The sequence below is a fragment of the Macaca mulatta genome, chromosome 6, assembly GCF_049350105.2.
Source record: "Macaca mulatta isolate MMU2019108-1 chromosome 6, T2T-MMU8v2.0, whole genome shotgun sequence".
Classification (NCBI taxonomy): Eukaryota; Metazoa; Chordata; class Mammalia; order Primates; family Cercopithecidae; genus Macaca; species Macaca mulatta.
In genome coordinates this window covers 160,432,635-160,449,385 of record NC_133411.1, presented here as the reverse complement: position 1 = coordinate 160,449,385, position 16,751 = coordinate 160,432,635, and the positions used below count along the sequence as shown (strand labels likewise).

General features: G+C 47.4%; 1 protein-coding gene across 1 annotated transcript in view; it reads left to right on the top strand.

Annotated features, from left to right (window-relative positions):
• Positions 1–16,344, top strand: part of FAT2 (FAT atypical cadherin 2) — an 88,038-nt gene extending 71,694 nt beyond the window's left edge. Inside the window, exons 20-24 of the mRNA XM_001110265.5 lie at positions 2,636–2,781; positions 7,868–8,309; positions 10,275–10,428; positions 12,866–13,323; positions 14,338–16,344. Coding sequence (XP_001110265.3) covers positions 2,636–2,781; positions 7,868–8,309; positions 10,275–10,428; positions 12,866–13,323; positions 14,338–14,870 — 1,733 coding nt within the window. The 3' untranslated portion in view covers positions 14,871–16,344. The remainder of the gene's footprint in view (positions 1–2,635; positions 2,782–7,867; positions 8,310–10,274; positions 10,429–12,865; positions 13,324–14,337) is intronic.
• The last annotated feature ends 407 nt before the right edge of the window (positions 16,345–16,751 follow it).

Genomic DNA, 16,751 nt, shown 5'->3' with positions numbered 1-16,751 from the left:
AGTTGAAACTGAGATATGAGATTTCGTTTGCCTGAAACTGTACAGCTTCCAGTGAAGGCCTGGTTATTCAAATATCTGTGTGTCCCACTCTAAAGCCTAAACTCTTCACTAAGCTCTTCGGGCACTCCAAGACTCACCCAGCACCCCTGGCATTAAGACCAAGGGAGCAGCTCAGGAGTCTTGGCTAAAGGAAAGTGACATGACTTTCAGCTCACCAGCGTTCCTGCCTGGCCTGGCCTGGCCTGCCCCTTATGGGTCCAGCCACCTGGCATTAGGGATATAATTTCTCAGAAGATTTGTGGACTTTGTCCAGGGACCACTCAATTTAGGCTGGGTTGGCTTCTCTCTGTCAGTGAAAGGATTTCCTTCTTCTTGTCCCAGGGCCTGCTGCAGGGAAAGCCAAGAAGGCTGAAGGGTCTGTCTCAGCCACCTGGCATCAGACAGCAGGGGTTCTAAAATTCAAGATTTTGCAAAGTCTTCTGGAGAGCGTGATTTTAAAGAGACATGCTCCTGGGTGTCACCTCCAGAGGTTTTTATTTAGAAGGTTCTGAGTGAGTCCTAGAATTGGCATTTAATTCTGAAGCAGCAGGTGCAAGGGCTTAAGTTGAAGAAATACTAGATAAACTCAAGGATCACCAGAATCAGTTGAAAAGAGGTTTTTTTTTATTTTTTAACATGTTAGTGAAATACAAAACATACAGGAAACCAATTCATGTATCATAAGTACACACCTCAAATAATTTTTATAAAGCAAATATATCTGTGTAGCCAGCACCCAGATCAAGGAAAGAATATGACCACCATCTCAGAAGCCTCCCTTGGGCCCCCTTCCAGTTACACCCATGATGGTAAGATTTTTAAAATACATATTTCCACATGCCACCCAGAACTACTGAATCAGACTCTCTGAGAGGAGAACTTAGGATTCTGTGTCATAAAGATTCTCCAGCTGATCCTGATATCCAGCTAGGGGTGGGAATTTCTGATCTAGATCGTCTTCAATATCCCATCCAGTAAGTACCTACTACAATGGAATTGCAAGTGTCAGGGAATTTCGGACTTCTTTGGATTTTTGTTTTTGTTTTTGAGATGAAGTCTCGCTCTGTCATTCAGGCTGGAGTGCAGTGATGTGATCTCGGCTCACTGCAACTTCCGCCTCCTGGGTTCAAGCAAGTCTCCTGCCTCAGCCTCCTGAGTAGCTGGGATTACAGGCGAGTGCCACCATGCCTGGGTAATTTTTGTATTTTTAGTAGAGACAGGGTTTCACCATGTTGACCAGGCTGGTCTTGAACTCCTGACCTCAGGTGATCCCCCATCTTGGCCTTCCAAAGTTCTGGGATTACAGGTGTGAGCCACTGCGTCCAGCCGGAATCTGTGGATGTTATAATCCCTTGTGCCTCATCTTTTCTGGTTCTTCCTTCTCCTTTTTTTGGCTTTTGTTCTCTCTCTTCAACAATTCCTCTTTGCTAGGTATCTAGAGGCTGGACCGCTCATCCTCTCCCCTGACAACTGACAAGCTTATTTACACTGAGGTTTTGGGAATTTAATAGCTGGACTCACTTCTGGGGAGGGTGGATTTTTAAAAAATCTGAGGAAGGCAGTGCTTCCCAAAGGGAGTTCAACAGAATGCTATTCCCAAGAGTGGTCCACATAAGAGTGTCCCACAGTCAAAGAAGCTTAAGAAACTCAAGTTTACTCCATACTATGCAACTGTGTGTTAGCCATTGCTAAGGCAGGATGGAGGATGCCAGACTTTACAAAACTTTTGGCCATACAGTCTATCACTGCCCCCCTCTCTTTATCAAAGAGTGGCTCTTGACCTCCTAAATGATTAACTCCTGCTGATACAAGGAAATATCCTTAGGCAAAAACCTTTGTGGGTCCAAAATCACACCCACATGCAAAATCTACATTCCCAATGTAGATTCCCAATGCCAGAAATAACATGGAAACTATGTAGAATAAAAATTTTGATTTTCACACACTTGATTCATTACATTTCTGGCCTGATTTTTACTTTCTTTTTAAAATTACTATTATTATTATTATTATTAGAGACACGGTCTCTCTCTGTCACCCAGGCTGGAATACAGGGGCAAGATCATGGCTCACTACAGCCTTGACTTCCTGGGCTCAAGTGATACTCCTGCCTCAGCTGAGAGGATGTAATTCCAAGTAATTGGAGTTACAGGCATGTGGCACCATGCCTGGTTATTTTTATTTTTATTTTATTTTTTAGAGATGAGGTCTTGCTCCGTTGCCCAGGCTGGTCTCGAACTTCTGGGTTCTGGTGATCCTTCCGCCGCAGCCTCCCAAAGTGCTGGGATTATAGGCATGAGCCACCACACCTGGATGACTTTTGCTTTCTCAATGGTTTAAGTTCATACTTCTTGACCCAGGCTAGGACCTAAGGCAGGGGTCCCTGCAGCCAACAAAAGGTAGGGTGAAGGCTCCTGTCTGGCTCTGTGTGTGAGACTGGAAAGGTACGGCACGCCCCACACCCAGCCTAGTTTCTTCGTATAAAATATGAGCAATGATTCTGTCTGCCACCCAACGATTAAATAAGACAAAGTCAGTCCAAGGGCACAGTGGGGACCACTTCAAGTAGAGGTGACAGCTTTGGTTGCTTTCTCAGGTACTGCTGCAAGGTTCAGTGGTCAGAGCTACGTGCGGTACAGGGCCCCAGCGGCTCGGAACTGGCACATCCGTTTCTATCTGAAAACACTCCAGCCACAGGCCATTCTCCTATTCACCAATGAAACAGCATCCATCTCCCTGAAGGTAAGGCACTGCCAGCCTGAGAGATTTCACGTGGGTGTGCCAGGCTGAGGAGGTGGAGGTGCAACATGAGGAATGTCAGGAAGCCCATTTCTGCCAAAGAAATCCCTGCACAGTTTTCAGGGATTCTGGGTGTGACTGTTGGGCCACATGACTGTCCTGTCCTGGATGGTCACAGCCACCCAACCGGGAGATATACGTCCAAGGACAACCACGATGGGGCTGCTTACTCTGGGAGGTAAGATAGAAATGGAGATGGACGAGGTCACCTAGCCCTGGTGACGTTACCATTTTTGCTAATAGGCCAGTGTTTCCCACGGAGGGGGGAATTGCCTATCACTGGGGGTGTTCAAGATGATAAACCCAGCATGAAGTCACATGGAATCACATGGAAGAAAAATAAATTTCCTTTGTAATAATCATTCAGTTATTTGGATTATGTCACGTAGAAGGTCACAGTCTGCCTGTCTGATTTTAACACCTCTATCACATGTGCCAATCTCAATCTACCATTTTTTTTTCTTTTTTTTTTTTTTTTTGAGACAGAGTCTCTCTCTGTCGCCCAGACTGGAGTGCAGTGGTGTGATTTCGGATCACTGCAACTTCCACCTCCAAGGTTCAAGCGATTCTCCTGCCTCAGCTTCCCAAGTAGAGGATTACAGGCACATGCCACCATGCCTGGCTGTTTTTTGTATTTTTTTAGTAGAGATGGGGTTTTGCCATGTTGGCCAGGCTGATCTCGAACTCCTGACCTCAGGTAATCCGCCTCCTCGGCATCCCAAAGTGCTAAGATTACAGACATGAACCAATGAACCACTGTGCTCGGCCCCAACCTACCATTTCAACAAAGAGAAAGCCAACTTTGGCCACTAGATTTTAATTCATTCAATACAGATTTATTGAGCATCTACTATGTGACAGGAACTGTTCTAGGTGCTTGGGTCTCATCAGTGAAAAAGACAGAAATCCCTTTTAAAGCTTTCATTCTATGGGGGAGAGACTGACAATAAACATAAACATAATAATAGCTCAGAAAATTATAGAATTCATTCAAATTTGATAAGTATTATGAGCAAAAAGGAAAAACTGGAGGGGCATCAGGGGTGAGGAGAGTTGCAATTTTTATTTATTTATTTATTTATTTATTTATTTATTTATTGAGACAGAGTTTCACGCTGTCACCCAGGCTGGAGGGCAGTGGCATGATCTCGGCTCACTGCAACCTCTGCCTCCTGGGTTCAGGTGCTTCTGGTGTCTCAGTCTCCGGAGTAGCTGGGATTACTACTAGTAGGTGTGCGCAACCACGTTCACTAGTTTTTTTCTTTTGTATCTTTAGCAGAGACAAGGTTTCACTACATTGGCCAGGCTAGTCTCGAACTCCTGGCCTCAAGGGATCCACCCACCTTGGCCTCCCAAAGTGCTGGGATTACAGGAATGAAACACCACGCCCAGCCAGAGTTACAACTTTACAATTTTAAATAAGGTGGCCAGGGAAGCTTTCATTGAGATAATAATTGAGCAATAATTTGGAGAGGATGGGAAAGTTAGCTCTATGGACATCTGGAAGGAACAACATTCTAGGTAGAGGGAATAGCAATGCAAAAGCCTTTTGGCAAGAGAATGCTTAGCATGTTTAAGCAATGGCTTGGAGTTCTACCTGGCTCCAGTGAAGTGAGTAAAGGGAACAGTAGGAAGAGGAGTTGGTCAGAGACATAATGGGATGGGGCACATCTATAAAGGTCTTGTAGGACATTGTAAGTACTTTGGCTTTTATTCTGAGCACAATGGAGGCATTAGAAGGTTTTGAGTAGATAATTGCAATGATCTATTTTAAAAGCGTCATCAAGGCTTCTTTGTTGAGAATCAGCTTTAGAGAAACAAAGATAGGAGCAGAGAGACACAGTTGGGAGGCCATTGAAATAATTTGGGTAAGACAGGATGGTGGTTTAGACCAGGGCGATGACAAAGGAACTAGAAAGAAGATAGATTCTGCAAAGATTTTGAAGGCAAAGTTAATAGGATTTCCCAGTGAATTGAATGAAGGGTGGGAGAGAAGGCAAGTGGTGAGATTTTGGCCTGGGCAACTGGAAGAATGGAGTTTGTGCCAGCAGGTCTGGCAAAGGGCATGGGTGGATACAAGGTTTCAGGAGGGGAGATCAGGGTGCAATTTTGGATGTGTAAGTTTCAGACGCCCATTAGACCTCCATGTGGATCTAGAAAGACAAGCCTGATGTTGTGAGGGGTCTATGCTGGAGATGGAGATCTGGGAGTCTTCAGCACATACATGGTACTGAAAGCCATGAGATGGGAGGAGATCACCACGCAGTGTAGATTGAAGAGAGAGTAGGCCAAGGATTACTCCTTGAGACCCTCCAACATTAGCAGCTCTGGGGGAAGAGGAGATTCAACAAAGGAGACTGAACATGAGTAACTGGTGATGCTGGAGGAAAACCCAGGGAATATTGTACGCAGGATGCCAATTGAAGAATATGTATCAAGAAGGAAGGAGTGATCTGCTGGGTGATCTGCTGCTGAGAGGCCAGTAAGATGGGAAGTGATTTGGCAACACAGAGATCATTGAATCCCCTGACACCAATGGTTTCCGTGTATGGTGGGTTGGGGTGAAATTTTGCTGAAAAGGGAGAGCAAAGAAGGAAAATATCTGGCTGGAAAACTGAGGTGAAGACAATCTTTTTTAAAAAAATAAAGATTATCATCTGTAAAGAAGGTGTATTTTTGACAGTAAAGATTACAGCAATAACAGCATGTTTGTATGCTGTGGAATGATTCAGTGGTGAATGAATAAAGATGTAGGAAAGAGGAAGGAGAATCAGTAGAGCCTTGAGGAGGTGAGGAGGTGGAATCTAGTGCATAAATGGAGAGACTGGCTTTAGCTAAGGTGGATAGATGTGATGGTGAAAGTGTCTGCAGGTTCCGCCATCTGATGACTTCAGTAGGATGTGAGATGATCAGCTGAGAGTGGGGATGAGGAGAGAGGCATCAGGGATCTCAGGAGAGAGATGTAGTGAAAACCATCATCTGGAAGAATGAATGGACTCAGGAAGGGAGTGTGATTGCTGGGCATCATTTAAGGCTCATTTGAGAGCCATGGTCATGAAATTAAAGAGAGGCTGGTGAGCAAAGCTGCATGTTTTTCTCCAGCCATGTTCTGCTCCATGTCTGTATAGAGCAGGTGGAGAGTCAGCTTTTTCCACAGTTGTGGGTTTACCAAGTGAGTTCTATGAAGTAAGAAAGAGACAGGTCAAGAGTATGTGAAGGGAGTAGTTAGGATGATTGACTATGGAACTTAAGCTGGATAAGGAGAGGAACGAAGACATTACAGAGGTGGGAGACAGTGAAAAGACAGTGGGATCAACAGATTTGTGGTCGCAGACAGATAAAAAGAAATAATTTCATTGCAATATTTTACTTGAGTTGCATTCATTTTTGTTATTCCCATTTCTTAATGGCAAGTGTGTTGGTTTTCTACTTACCCTAATAATAGTGTCTCCTTTTTAAGTAAATAAAGGTATAGGTAGTATTCAACCAGGGCAAAAATCTGAGAGGTGGTATACAGATGGCCAAGGTATAAGAAACACTGGGTCAGATCTTCAAATTTCAACAGAGAAAACTGTACCTAGCCCAAAGTGACCAGAAAAGTATTTGGCCACAGGCAGTCCTACCTCTTGGGAATGAAGTGAAAGAAAATGTTTTAACCCAGTGGTTCTCACATGTTTTGACTTCAGGACTTTTTACACTCTTAAAAATTATTGAGGATGCCAGGGAAGTTTTGTTTATGTGGGTTATAACTATCAACATTTTCAGTATTAGAAATTAAAACTGAGACATTTAAAAATGTGTATTAATTTATTTATAAATAATAAGAAACTCACATGTTAATATAAATACCATAATTAGTTAATTAATTAATTTTTTCTTCCAATTTTTGTTTAGGTTCAGGGGTACATATGCAGGTTTGTTATATGGGTAACTGATGTGTCATAGGGGATTGGTGTACATATTACTTCATCACCCAGGGAATAAGCAGAGTACCTGATAGGTAGTTCTTTGGTCCTTACCCTTCTCCCACCCTCTGTCCTCAAGTAGGCCCTGGTGTCTATTGTTCCCTTCTTTCTGTCCATGTGTACTCAGCGTTTAGCTCCCACTTATAAGAGAGAACATGTGGTATTTGATTTTCTGTTCCTGTGTTAGTTTGCTTAGGATAATGGCCGTCAGCTCCATCCATGTTGCTGCAAAGGACATAATTTCATTCTTTTTATGGCTGTATAGTAGTCCATGGTGTATTTTATTTATCCAGCCCACTGTTGTTGAGCATCTAGGTTGATTCCATGTCTTTGCTATTGTGAAAAGTGCTGCAGTCAACATATGAGTGTATGTCTTTAATTATATACTTTTATGAAAAATAATTACTTTCCAAAAGAAAAAGGAAGAGTGGCATTGTTTTACATTTTTGCAAGTCTCTCTTTTGTCTGGCTTAATAGAAGATAGCTGGCTTCTCATATTTACTTCTGCATTCATCAGTTGTGACAACATGTGTCTGCAAAACTCTGTTGTATACTTGTGAGAAAACAAAAGCAAATCAACTCCTAGGATTACTATAAAAATACTTTACCCTTGTGGCTCCCCTGAAAAGGTCTTGGGGACCTACTTTGAGAACTGCTAAGCTATTGACTAAGGAAGTGGGAGTGGGAGAGAGGTTTTTCAAATCCCTGAAGGCCAGTATTCACAAGTGTGGAACTCTGGACAGGCCTGTGAAGAAGCATCCAAAATACAGGGTCTTGATAAGCAAAGCATCTCTGGGCTTCAGTTTCCTCATCTGTGAATGGAGATGTCACCCCCTACCCAGACCATCCTATGGGGTGTGGTGAGAGCAAAGGAGACCATCAACACAAAAACACTTTGAGGGCTTTTATGCTTTGCAAATGCCATGTCTAAACCAGCCTTGAAAATCACCAAACACCCCCCCAACCCATAAAAATACAAACAACATTCTTTGAACTGGCAGCCTGTTAGCAGGTTTACAAGGACTCCTTGGCTTTGCTGATGGCTGTTTGGGTTTCATTTGCAGCTGGTCAGTGGAGTGCCCCAGCTGGAATATCACTGTCGGGGTGGTTTCTATGGAAACCTTTCCTCCCAGCGCCATGTCAATGACCATGAGTGGCATTCCATCCTGGTGGAGGAGATGGACGCTTCCATTCGCCTGATGATTGACAGCATGGGCAACACCTCCCTTGTGGTCCCAGAGAACTGCCGTGGTCTGAGGCCCGAAAGACACCTTTTGCTGGGCGGCCTCGTCTTGTCGCATTCTTCCTCGAATGTCTCCCAGGGCTTTGAAGGCTGCCTGGATGCTGTCATGGTCAATGAAGAGGCTCTAGATCTGCTAGTCCCTGGCAAGAGGGTGGCAGGCTTGCTGGAGACACAAGCTCTCACCCAGTGCTGCCTCCACAGTGACTACTGCAGCCAGAATCCATGCCTCAATGGTGGGAAGTGCTCTTGGACCCATGGAGCAGGTGAGGGCTGGGGTGCCAGGCTGAACCCAGGGTTTATCCCAGAAGGCTCTTCAGGTGGGAAAGGCATGTCAGGGTGGAGATCTCAGAGTTTCCTGGTTCCAAATTTCTCTCTCTTCCCCTATCTTGTGAGTAACAGGTTGGAATCTGCAAAATCTAGACCAGGGGAAGTCAGGAGTCTTCCTTCCCCATCAACAAAAACTGTCTTTCTACTTTTGGGGAGACAAGGGAGGATATGAATGGGGACCTCAGGGACAGAGGGTTGAATTAATCACATACCTTAGTGTCATCATTGGTCTTTGCACAGTCTCCTTCTCATTCCCCTTTAAATTATATTCCACTCCCTTCCCCTTCCCTAACACTGGAGGCAAACATTTTAAGTTTTTGAATGAGTTCTTGCAAAATACATGTTGTTTTTCATATGCTTAAATTTCCAATTTATATAAGTGGTATATGTTATTTACACTTTTGCTCAGCACCATATTTTTAAGATCCGTCAATGCTGCCATGAGCAATTCTCATTAATTGCTTCTAACTGTGGCTCAGTACTCCATGATGTACACGCACTCACATTTTCCCTCTCCACCCTGTGGCTCAGTACTCCATGATGTACACACACTCACATTTTCCCTCTCCACCCTCGCACTCCAGACACCCATCTCCATCATCAATGCTGCAGTGAGCATTCTCCTATATGTCTCCTTGTGAACCTGTGTGAGAATTTCCTTCACACACACCCCCAACAGCCAGGGGTGGAAGTCTCATGCTCATAGCATGTAAGTAATTATTTTGACTAAATAGGGCTACAGTGCTCTCAGCATGGCTGCAGCCATCTATACATCACATGCAACGTGAGAGGTTCCTATGTACCCACATGCCTGTCAACACTTCGCATTACCTCATTTTCTGATTTTTGTCTGGTTAATCATGTCATTGCTACCTGTAAAATATCCAAGGAGTCCACCACTTCTCTCTCTCCCCACTGCCGTCCCTCTCACCCAAGCCCCCATCACCTCTCACCCTGGCACCAGCCTCCTCCCTGTTCTCCAGCTTTTCCCTCTGCCTCCCACCTTCCAGCAGGAGCCGGGGTGATCTTTACCCAGCGCAGACCTATGCATGGCACTCTTCTGCTGAGAACTGCTCAATGGCCGCCGTGCTATTAGGATAGTGTCCAATCCCCGCATGTGGCTCCTGCACCTCCCAGGCCATAGTTCAAACTCTCCCTGTCCTTCACCGGGCGGGCCCACCCTGGTGTGGTTTGAGTTCCTTGACCACGCCACACCCTTCCCTAGCCTTTGCACACACTCTTCTCTTCCATCTGAAACACCTTTCTCTTTGCCCTCTAAATTCTTGCTAGCTAATTTCCACTCATCCTTCGGATCTCAAATGAAATAGCTTCCAGGTCCCTAGAGTAAGCTAGCCTCATCCCCCACCCCTCCCAGCATTTCCCTTTAATAAAACTAATTTTATTATAATTAGTGAGATACTGATATTGTAGCTAGCTGTCTAGGTTTGAACCCTAGCTTTACCGTTTACTGGCTATGTGACCTCGAGCAAATTCTGTCCATTCTCTGTGCCTCCTTTCCTCTTCTGCCATCCCTTTGTACATGTCCCCTGATGAAGATGGTGACAGTCACCAATTTCAGGGTCATCGTGAGGATCAAATGAGCCAACACAGGAAGATCCTTGGAATAGTGACTAAGTTAGTGTCTATGATTATTATCCTGTTTATTACTGTTCTTTAGATGACTGTTTTCTCTGGTGGGCTGTCAGTTGTCTGAGGGCAGGGACCAAAGTGCTCTTGTTCAGCAGGGCACCAACGCCCAGCACAGTGCTGCGCACCGAGAGGAAAAACCAAATAAATAAATGGTAACTGAATGGCTGCACGAACATATGAGTCTGCCAATGCCAGGTCTCCCTTAACTGCTAGGCCAGAGTGCTGTCTCACCTCCCTTCTTTTTCTCCCAGGTTATGTCTGCAAATGTCCCCCACAGTTCTCTGGGAAGCACTGTGAACAAGGAAGGGAGAACTGTACTTTTGCACCCTGCCTGGAAGGTGAAACTTGCATCCTCTCCCCCAAAGGAGCTTCCTGTAACTGCCCTCATCCTTTCACAGGAGACAGGTAATCCCAAGAGAGGCCACCTGCCATGGGCTCCTCACCTTGGATTTGGCTCCATTAGGGAATGCGCTCTGCACTCTGACCCCTAGAAAGTCCAATGGGAGGCCAGGGGAGAGTGCTGCAGGGACCTGGCTTCTAGGCCTTTCCCATGTGTTAGGGCAGTGGTCCCCAACCTTTTTGGCACCAGGTTTCATGGAAGACACTTTTTCCACAGACGAGGCAGGAGAAAGGGGGGATGGTTTCAGGATGATTCAAGCACATGAAATTTATTGTACACTTTATTTCTATTATTATTACATTGTAATATATAATGAGGTAATTATACAACTCACCATAATGTAGACTCAGTGGAAGCCTGAACTTGTTTTCCTGCAACTAGACGGTCCCATCTGGAGATGATGGGAGACAGCGACAGATCATCAGGCATTAGATTCTCATAAGGAGCACGCAAACTCGATCCCTCACATGCACAGTTCACAACAGGGTTCGTGCTCCAGTGGGAATCTAATGCCCCCACTGATCTGACAGAAGGCAGAGCTCAGGTGGTAATGCTTGCTCACCCATTGCTCATTTCCTGCTGTGCAGCTCGGTTCCTAACAAGCCACGGACCAATATGGGTCCATGACCTAGGGGTTGAGGACCCTTGTGTTAGGGCATGTCTCTCCAACCCCTGCATTACAACACTTCTGGAGGAGGAAGCTGCTTGTTAGAGATTTCCCCAGCCCCATTCTGAACGTGCTGCCTCAGATTCACAAGCTGGGGCTTAGGAATCTATACATTTAACCAGCTCCTCAGGTAGTTCTGGTCCTTGCAGTCTGAAAATGGCTGAAGTGCTTAGTCTCTCACTCTGGACCCGAACTCCCCAGTGGCCTGGGGAAAATGGTTCCACTTGGGCTGGTGCTGCTGTGCCTGGAACCCCACTGCCAGCTGTCTGTGCCTCACACTATGTGGGGCTGCGGCAGTTGCAAGGGACACTGTCATTCCTAGACTCCTAGAGGGAAAGAGACTTTGACAATTATCTGGTTTTATGGCTCCCAGACTTAGGAGACTTTAAAGAATCACGAAAGAGACATGAAAAATATAGATTCCCAGACCCAGCCTAGACAAACTGAATCAGAATCTCCAAGAATGGGCCTAGCTTCTATTTTTAACAAGCTCCCAATGGATCCCTTTGCTATTAGCCTGTGTATAACAGCCAGTGATGTAGTTCACCCAATCATTTTACAGCTGGAGAAACTGAGGCCTAGGCAGGGAAAAGGGCTTTCCCATGATTACTCTGGGTATGACCCCACTCCTCTTTTTTTTTTTTTTTTTTTTGAGAAGGAGTTTCACTCTGTCGCCCAGGCTGGAGTGCAATGGCGTGATCTCAGTTCACTGCAACCTCTGCCTCCCAGGTTCAAGCCATTCCCCTGCCTCAGCCTGCCAAGTAGCTGAGATTACAGGCATGCGCCACCACACCTGGCTAATTTTTGTATTTTTAGTAGATACAGGGTTTCACCATACTGGTCAGGCTGGTCTTGAATTCCTGACCTCAAGCGATCCAGCTGACTCAGCCTCCCAAAGTGTTGGGATCACAGGCGTGAGCCACTGTGCCTGGTCAACCTCAGTCCTTTTTCTCAGCAACTGGTGTGTCCTGCTCTGCTTCCTGTCCTGTTTTGCAGTAGGGAATGCTATTCATTCACGAGATGTGTTGGGAGGACATTTCACAGCTGAAAGTGGTGTTTGCATTTTAAAAGAGGACCTTGGGGAAGACAACATGTAACCCAAAATAACAAACAACTGGTAGTGAAATTTCAGGCACTGAGAAATGTTTTGGACTTAAATGGGATGGGGCAAACTTTCCCAATATCCCTCAAAAGTGGATAAAGCTGGCCACAGAAGTTTCCCTGGAGCTTCACACCATGGAATGCCAAGCAAGAGGTACCCTGAGAGGTCACATGCTTTCTCTGAGCAAGTTGCCCATTGTAAGGTGGCTGATCTGTGCAGGACCACGTTGGCTCCTGTGACCTCCTGGTGAAGCATAGCAGGGAACATGGGTGCCTGGCTGCTATTACTGGGCAATGCTGACTTGTATCTGGAACCCTGACATCATTGCTAGAGGGCAGCTGGTATGTCAATGTCTCTACTGCAGTGACATGGGAGGAAATCTGACTTCATGCTAGAGAGTGTATCAAGTGCCTAGATCTCATTGCTGGAAAAATAATAGACATTCCCAGATCCTAATGGTCACAAGTGAGGATGTAGCTGAGACCCGTACTTTACTGGTGGAAGGTGGAAAGTTCTGATGTTGATATGCTTGATAATTGCTTTTTTGGGGGGTGAAAAATGGGAGACGGTAGGTTTTTGGGGGAGCGGTCTCTATCCCATAGATCTCTGTAAGACAGGACATGGAAAGGGCAATTTCATGACTCGCCCCCTGACTACTTCTCTGTCTCTGCAGGTGTGAAATGGAGGCAAGGGGTTGCTCAGAAGGACACTGCCTAGTTACTCCTGAGATCACAAGAGGGGACTGGGGGCAGCAGGAGTTACTGATCATCATAGTGGCCGTAGTGTTAATTATCATAAGCACTGTCGGGCTTCTCCTCTACTGCCGCCGTTGCAAGTCTCACAAGCCTGTGGCCATGGAGGACCCAGACCTCCTGGCCAGGAGTGTTGGTGTTGACACCCAAGCCATACCTGCCATCGAGCTCAACCCATTGACTGCCAGCTCCTGCAACAACCTGAACCAACCGGAACCCAGCAAGACCTCACTTCCAAATGAACTCGTCACATTTGGACCCAATTCTAAGCAACGGCCAGTGGTCTGCAGTGTGCCCCCCAGGCTCCCGCCAGCTGCGGTCCCTTCCCACTCTGACAATGAGCCTGTCATTAAGAGAACCTGGTCCGGCGAGGAGATGGGTCAGTATAGCCAGAGACGCTTAGCCTCTGGGATTGATGGCAGTGGGTGGTGGTCTGTTATCTGAGGCACAGGCATTTTTAGCCACCACGCATCCAACCCTTTGGGATGGGACATGATGACATGTGTTCAAGGTTACAGGGCACTGATGCTGGAGCAGATGTCAGGTTTCTGGGTCTCATTCTATTGCACTCCCCTAAATTCCAAGTCACTCCATGGGATTGATGTTCATGACAGAAATTTGTAGACCCTGGATAGAAGGGGGCTTCTGCACATTTGTGCTTTTCTGGGAAGGGAAAGGAGAAGCAGTGGTCTAAGCTTCTGGTTGCCCAATCTGGAAGTGCAGCAGCCTTGGGCCAGACCTGGCTCATCTAGAGGGGGATATCACCTTCCTCTCATCTTTGGTTCAAAAGGAGATACATTAGTAAAGCACTTCATGTTTTGGCATAATCATCAGCAGTTATGACAGGTATTTTCACTGTGTCAAATAGGGAAACTGAGGCCCGTCAAGATGTAGTGACTTGTTCTAACTCACCCAACTATTCAGTAGCAGAGGCAGGGCTAGGACCAAGGGCTCCTGGTTTCCTGATTTCTGAGCCACATCTCATTTCATCACTCTCCATGATAGACTCCATCACACCTGTGAGACCAAACTGTGTGTGTTTCCTTCGGTTAAGGGGATGAAACTCACCAGTAGGACTTGGGATGGAGTTACTGTACCCAGCTGTGGGGGTGGGGTGCATGGAGCCATCCAGATCCTTCCCTTGTTCACTGACCCTCAGATTAGTGGCAGAGATTTGCAAGACCGGCTGGCCTTGGGTGAAACCCCTAGCCTTGAGCTTGCCCCACTGGATTCTATATATCAACTTGAGCCACCAGAGACAACCTGCACAGATGGGCCCAAATGCACCCACTCCTGTCTCCACAACATGCTAGGTTATATATAGTTGCTATAGAGCCAGCTGAAACCTTCCCCGGGGAAAATGAGCTCACCCTATCTTGCTTTTCCCTTTCAGTGTACCCTGGCGGAGCTATGATCTGGCCACCTACTTACTCCAGGAATGAACGCTGGGAATACCCCCACTCCGAAGTGACTCAGGGCCCTCTGCCGCCCTCGGCTCACCGCCACTCAACCCCCGTCGTGATGCCGGAGCCCACTGGCCTCTATGGGGGCTTCCCCTTCCCCCTGGAGATGGAAAATAAGCGGGCACCTCTCCCACCCCGTTACAGCAACCAGAACCTGGAAGATCTGATGCCCTCTCGGCCCCCTAGTCCCCGGGAGCGCCTGGTTGCCCCCTGTCTCAATGAGTACACGGCCATCAGCTACTACCACTCACAGTTCCGGCAGGGAGGGGGAGGGCCCTGCCTGGCAGAGGGGGGCTACAAGGGGATGAGTATGCGCCTCAGCCGAGCTGGGCCCTCTTATGCTGTCTGTGAGGCAGAGGGGGCACCTCTTGCAGGCCAGGGCCAGCACCGGGCGCCCCCCAACTATGAGGGCTCTGACATGGTGGAGAGTGATTACGGCAGCTGTGAGGAGGTCATGTTCTAGCTTCCCATTCCCAGAGCAAGGCAGGTGGGAGGCCAAGGACTGGACTTGGCTTATTTCTTCCTGTCTCAGCAGGTGAGTTGAGTGTGGCTGGGAGAGTGGGAGGGAAGCCCCACCCCCAGCCCAGGCTGCTGTCCCTTGAAATGTGGTCTTCCAATCCCCCAGCTAGTCCCTGAGGGTGGAGGGAAGCTGAGGATAGAGCTCCAGAAACAGCACTAGGGTCCCAGGAGAGGGACATGCCTAGAGCAGTGACCCTGGAAGACCAGGAACAATTGACTCCCGGGGTGGGCAAGAGACAGGCGGTCTCCCCGATCTGCCATCTCTCAGTCCCCGGGGCAGAGCCTGATTGACTATGCCGGCTCAGCTTCGCCAAGATGCATTCTCATACCTGCCCACAGCTCCATTTTGGAGGCAGGCAGGTTGGTGCCTGACAGGCACCCACTACGCGGGCCATACCGAGGAGTTCTAGAGGGCTGTGTGGCATCCTCCTAGGGACTGAGAGGTGAGCAGCAGGGGACCAGGCATAGTCCCCTGTGCCCCTGCCTCAGTCGAGCACTCACTGTGTCTTTGTCAAGTGTCTGCTCCGTATCAGGCACTGTGCTTTGCACCGGAGAGAAAACAGTGATGGAGGGCAACAAGGACTCCAAGGAGCATCACCGGGCCTCGGGCTCCAGCGGTCCCGCTCCTCAGCCTACACGCAGAGGAATGGCCTGCCTCAGAGTCACACCACTGTCTGCCAGTCAGGGCCTGCCAGGAGTCTACGCAGCTCTGAACCTTCTTTGTTAAAGAATTCAGACCTCATGGAACTCTGGGTTCTTCATCCCAAGTTTCCCAGGCACTTTTGGCCAAAGGAAAGAAGGAACTAATTCTTCATTTTAAAAATTCTTAGGCACTTTTTGACCTTGCTGTCTGGATGAGTTTCCTCAATGGGATTTTTCTTCCCTAGACACAAGGAACTCTGAACTCCTATTTAGGGCAGGTTGGAAGCAGGGAGCTGGACCGCAGTGTCCAGGCTGGACACCTGCCGTTGCCTCCTCTCCATTGCAAACGCCTGCCCATCAAGTGTTACCTGCAGCGACTCAACCCTATGCATGGAGGGTCAATGTGGGCACATGTCTACACATGTGGGTGCCCATGGATAATATGTGTGTACACATGCGTAGAATGTATGTAGCCAGGAGTGGTGGGGACCAGAAGCCTCTGTGGCCTTTGGTGACCTCACCACTCCTTCCCATCCAGTCCCTCCCTCTGGTCCACTCCTTTTCATGTGTGTTGTTTCTGGAGACAGAAGTCAAAAGGAAGAGCAATGGAGACTTGCCCATAGGGCTGCTGCTTCACGCGAGAGGGAGCTGTGTGGGCGAGAGCCAATTTGTGTGAGTGGTTTGTGGCTGCGTGTGTGACTGTGAGTGTGAGTGACAGATACATGGTTTCATTGGTCATTTTTTTTTTTAACAATAAAGTATCTTTTTTACTGTTATTTTCTGTGTCATTTAGCCTGTTTGGGGTCCGGGGAATGATGCAACGGTCCACAGGCCCTTCCAAGATTCATGGATTTTGGGAGTTAGAAGGGATCCTAGAGATTGTCAAGCACAGAGATTCCCGACGTGGCAACATTACCTACTCCAGACACAAAACCAGAACCTCTGGGGGTGGGGTCCAGGAAGCTATTTGGAAAAAACCCTCTGCCTCTGGTACAACTGTCTGCAGCGGTTCAAACCCCTGCATTTAGATGGGGCTCTGAAGCTCTGAGTGATGAGTCCACTAACCAGCAGGCTAGCTAAAGCCCAGGACAAGACCTGGGGCTTCCTGCCCTTGCCAGCACCCTTTGCACTGCATGGCATTAGTTACGGAGAAGGGACTTAACTATCACAAGTCTTGGGAAGC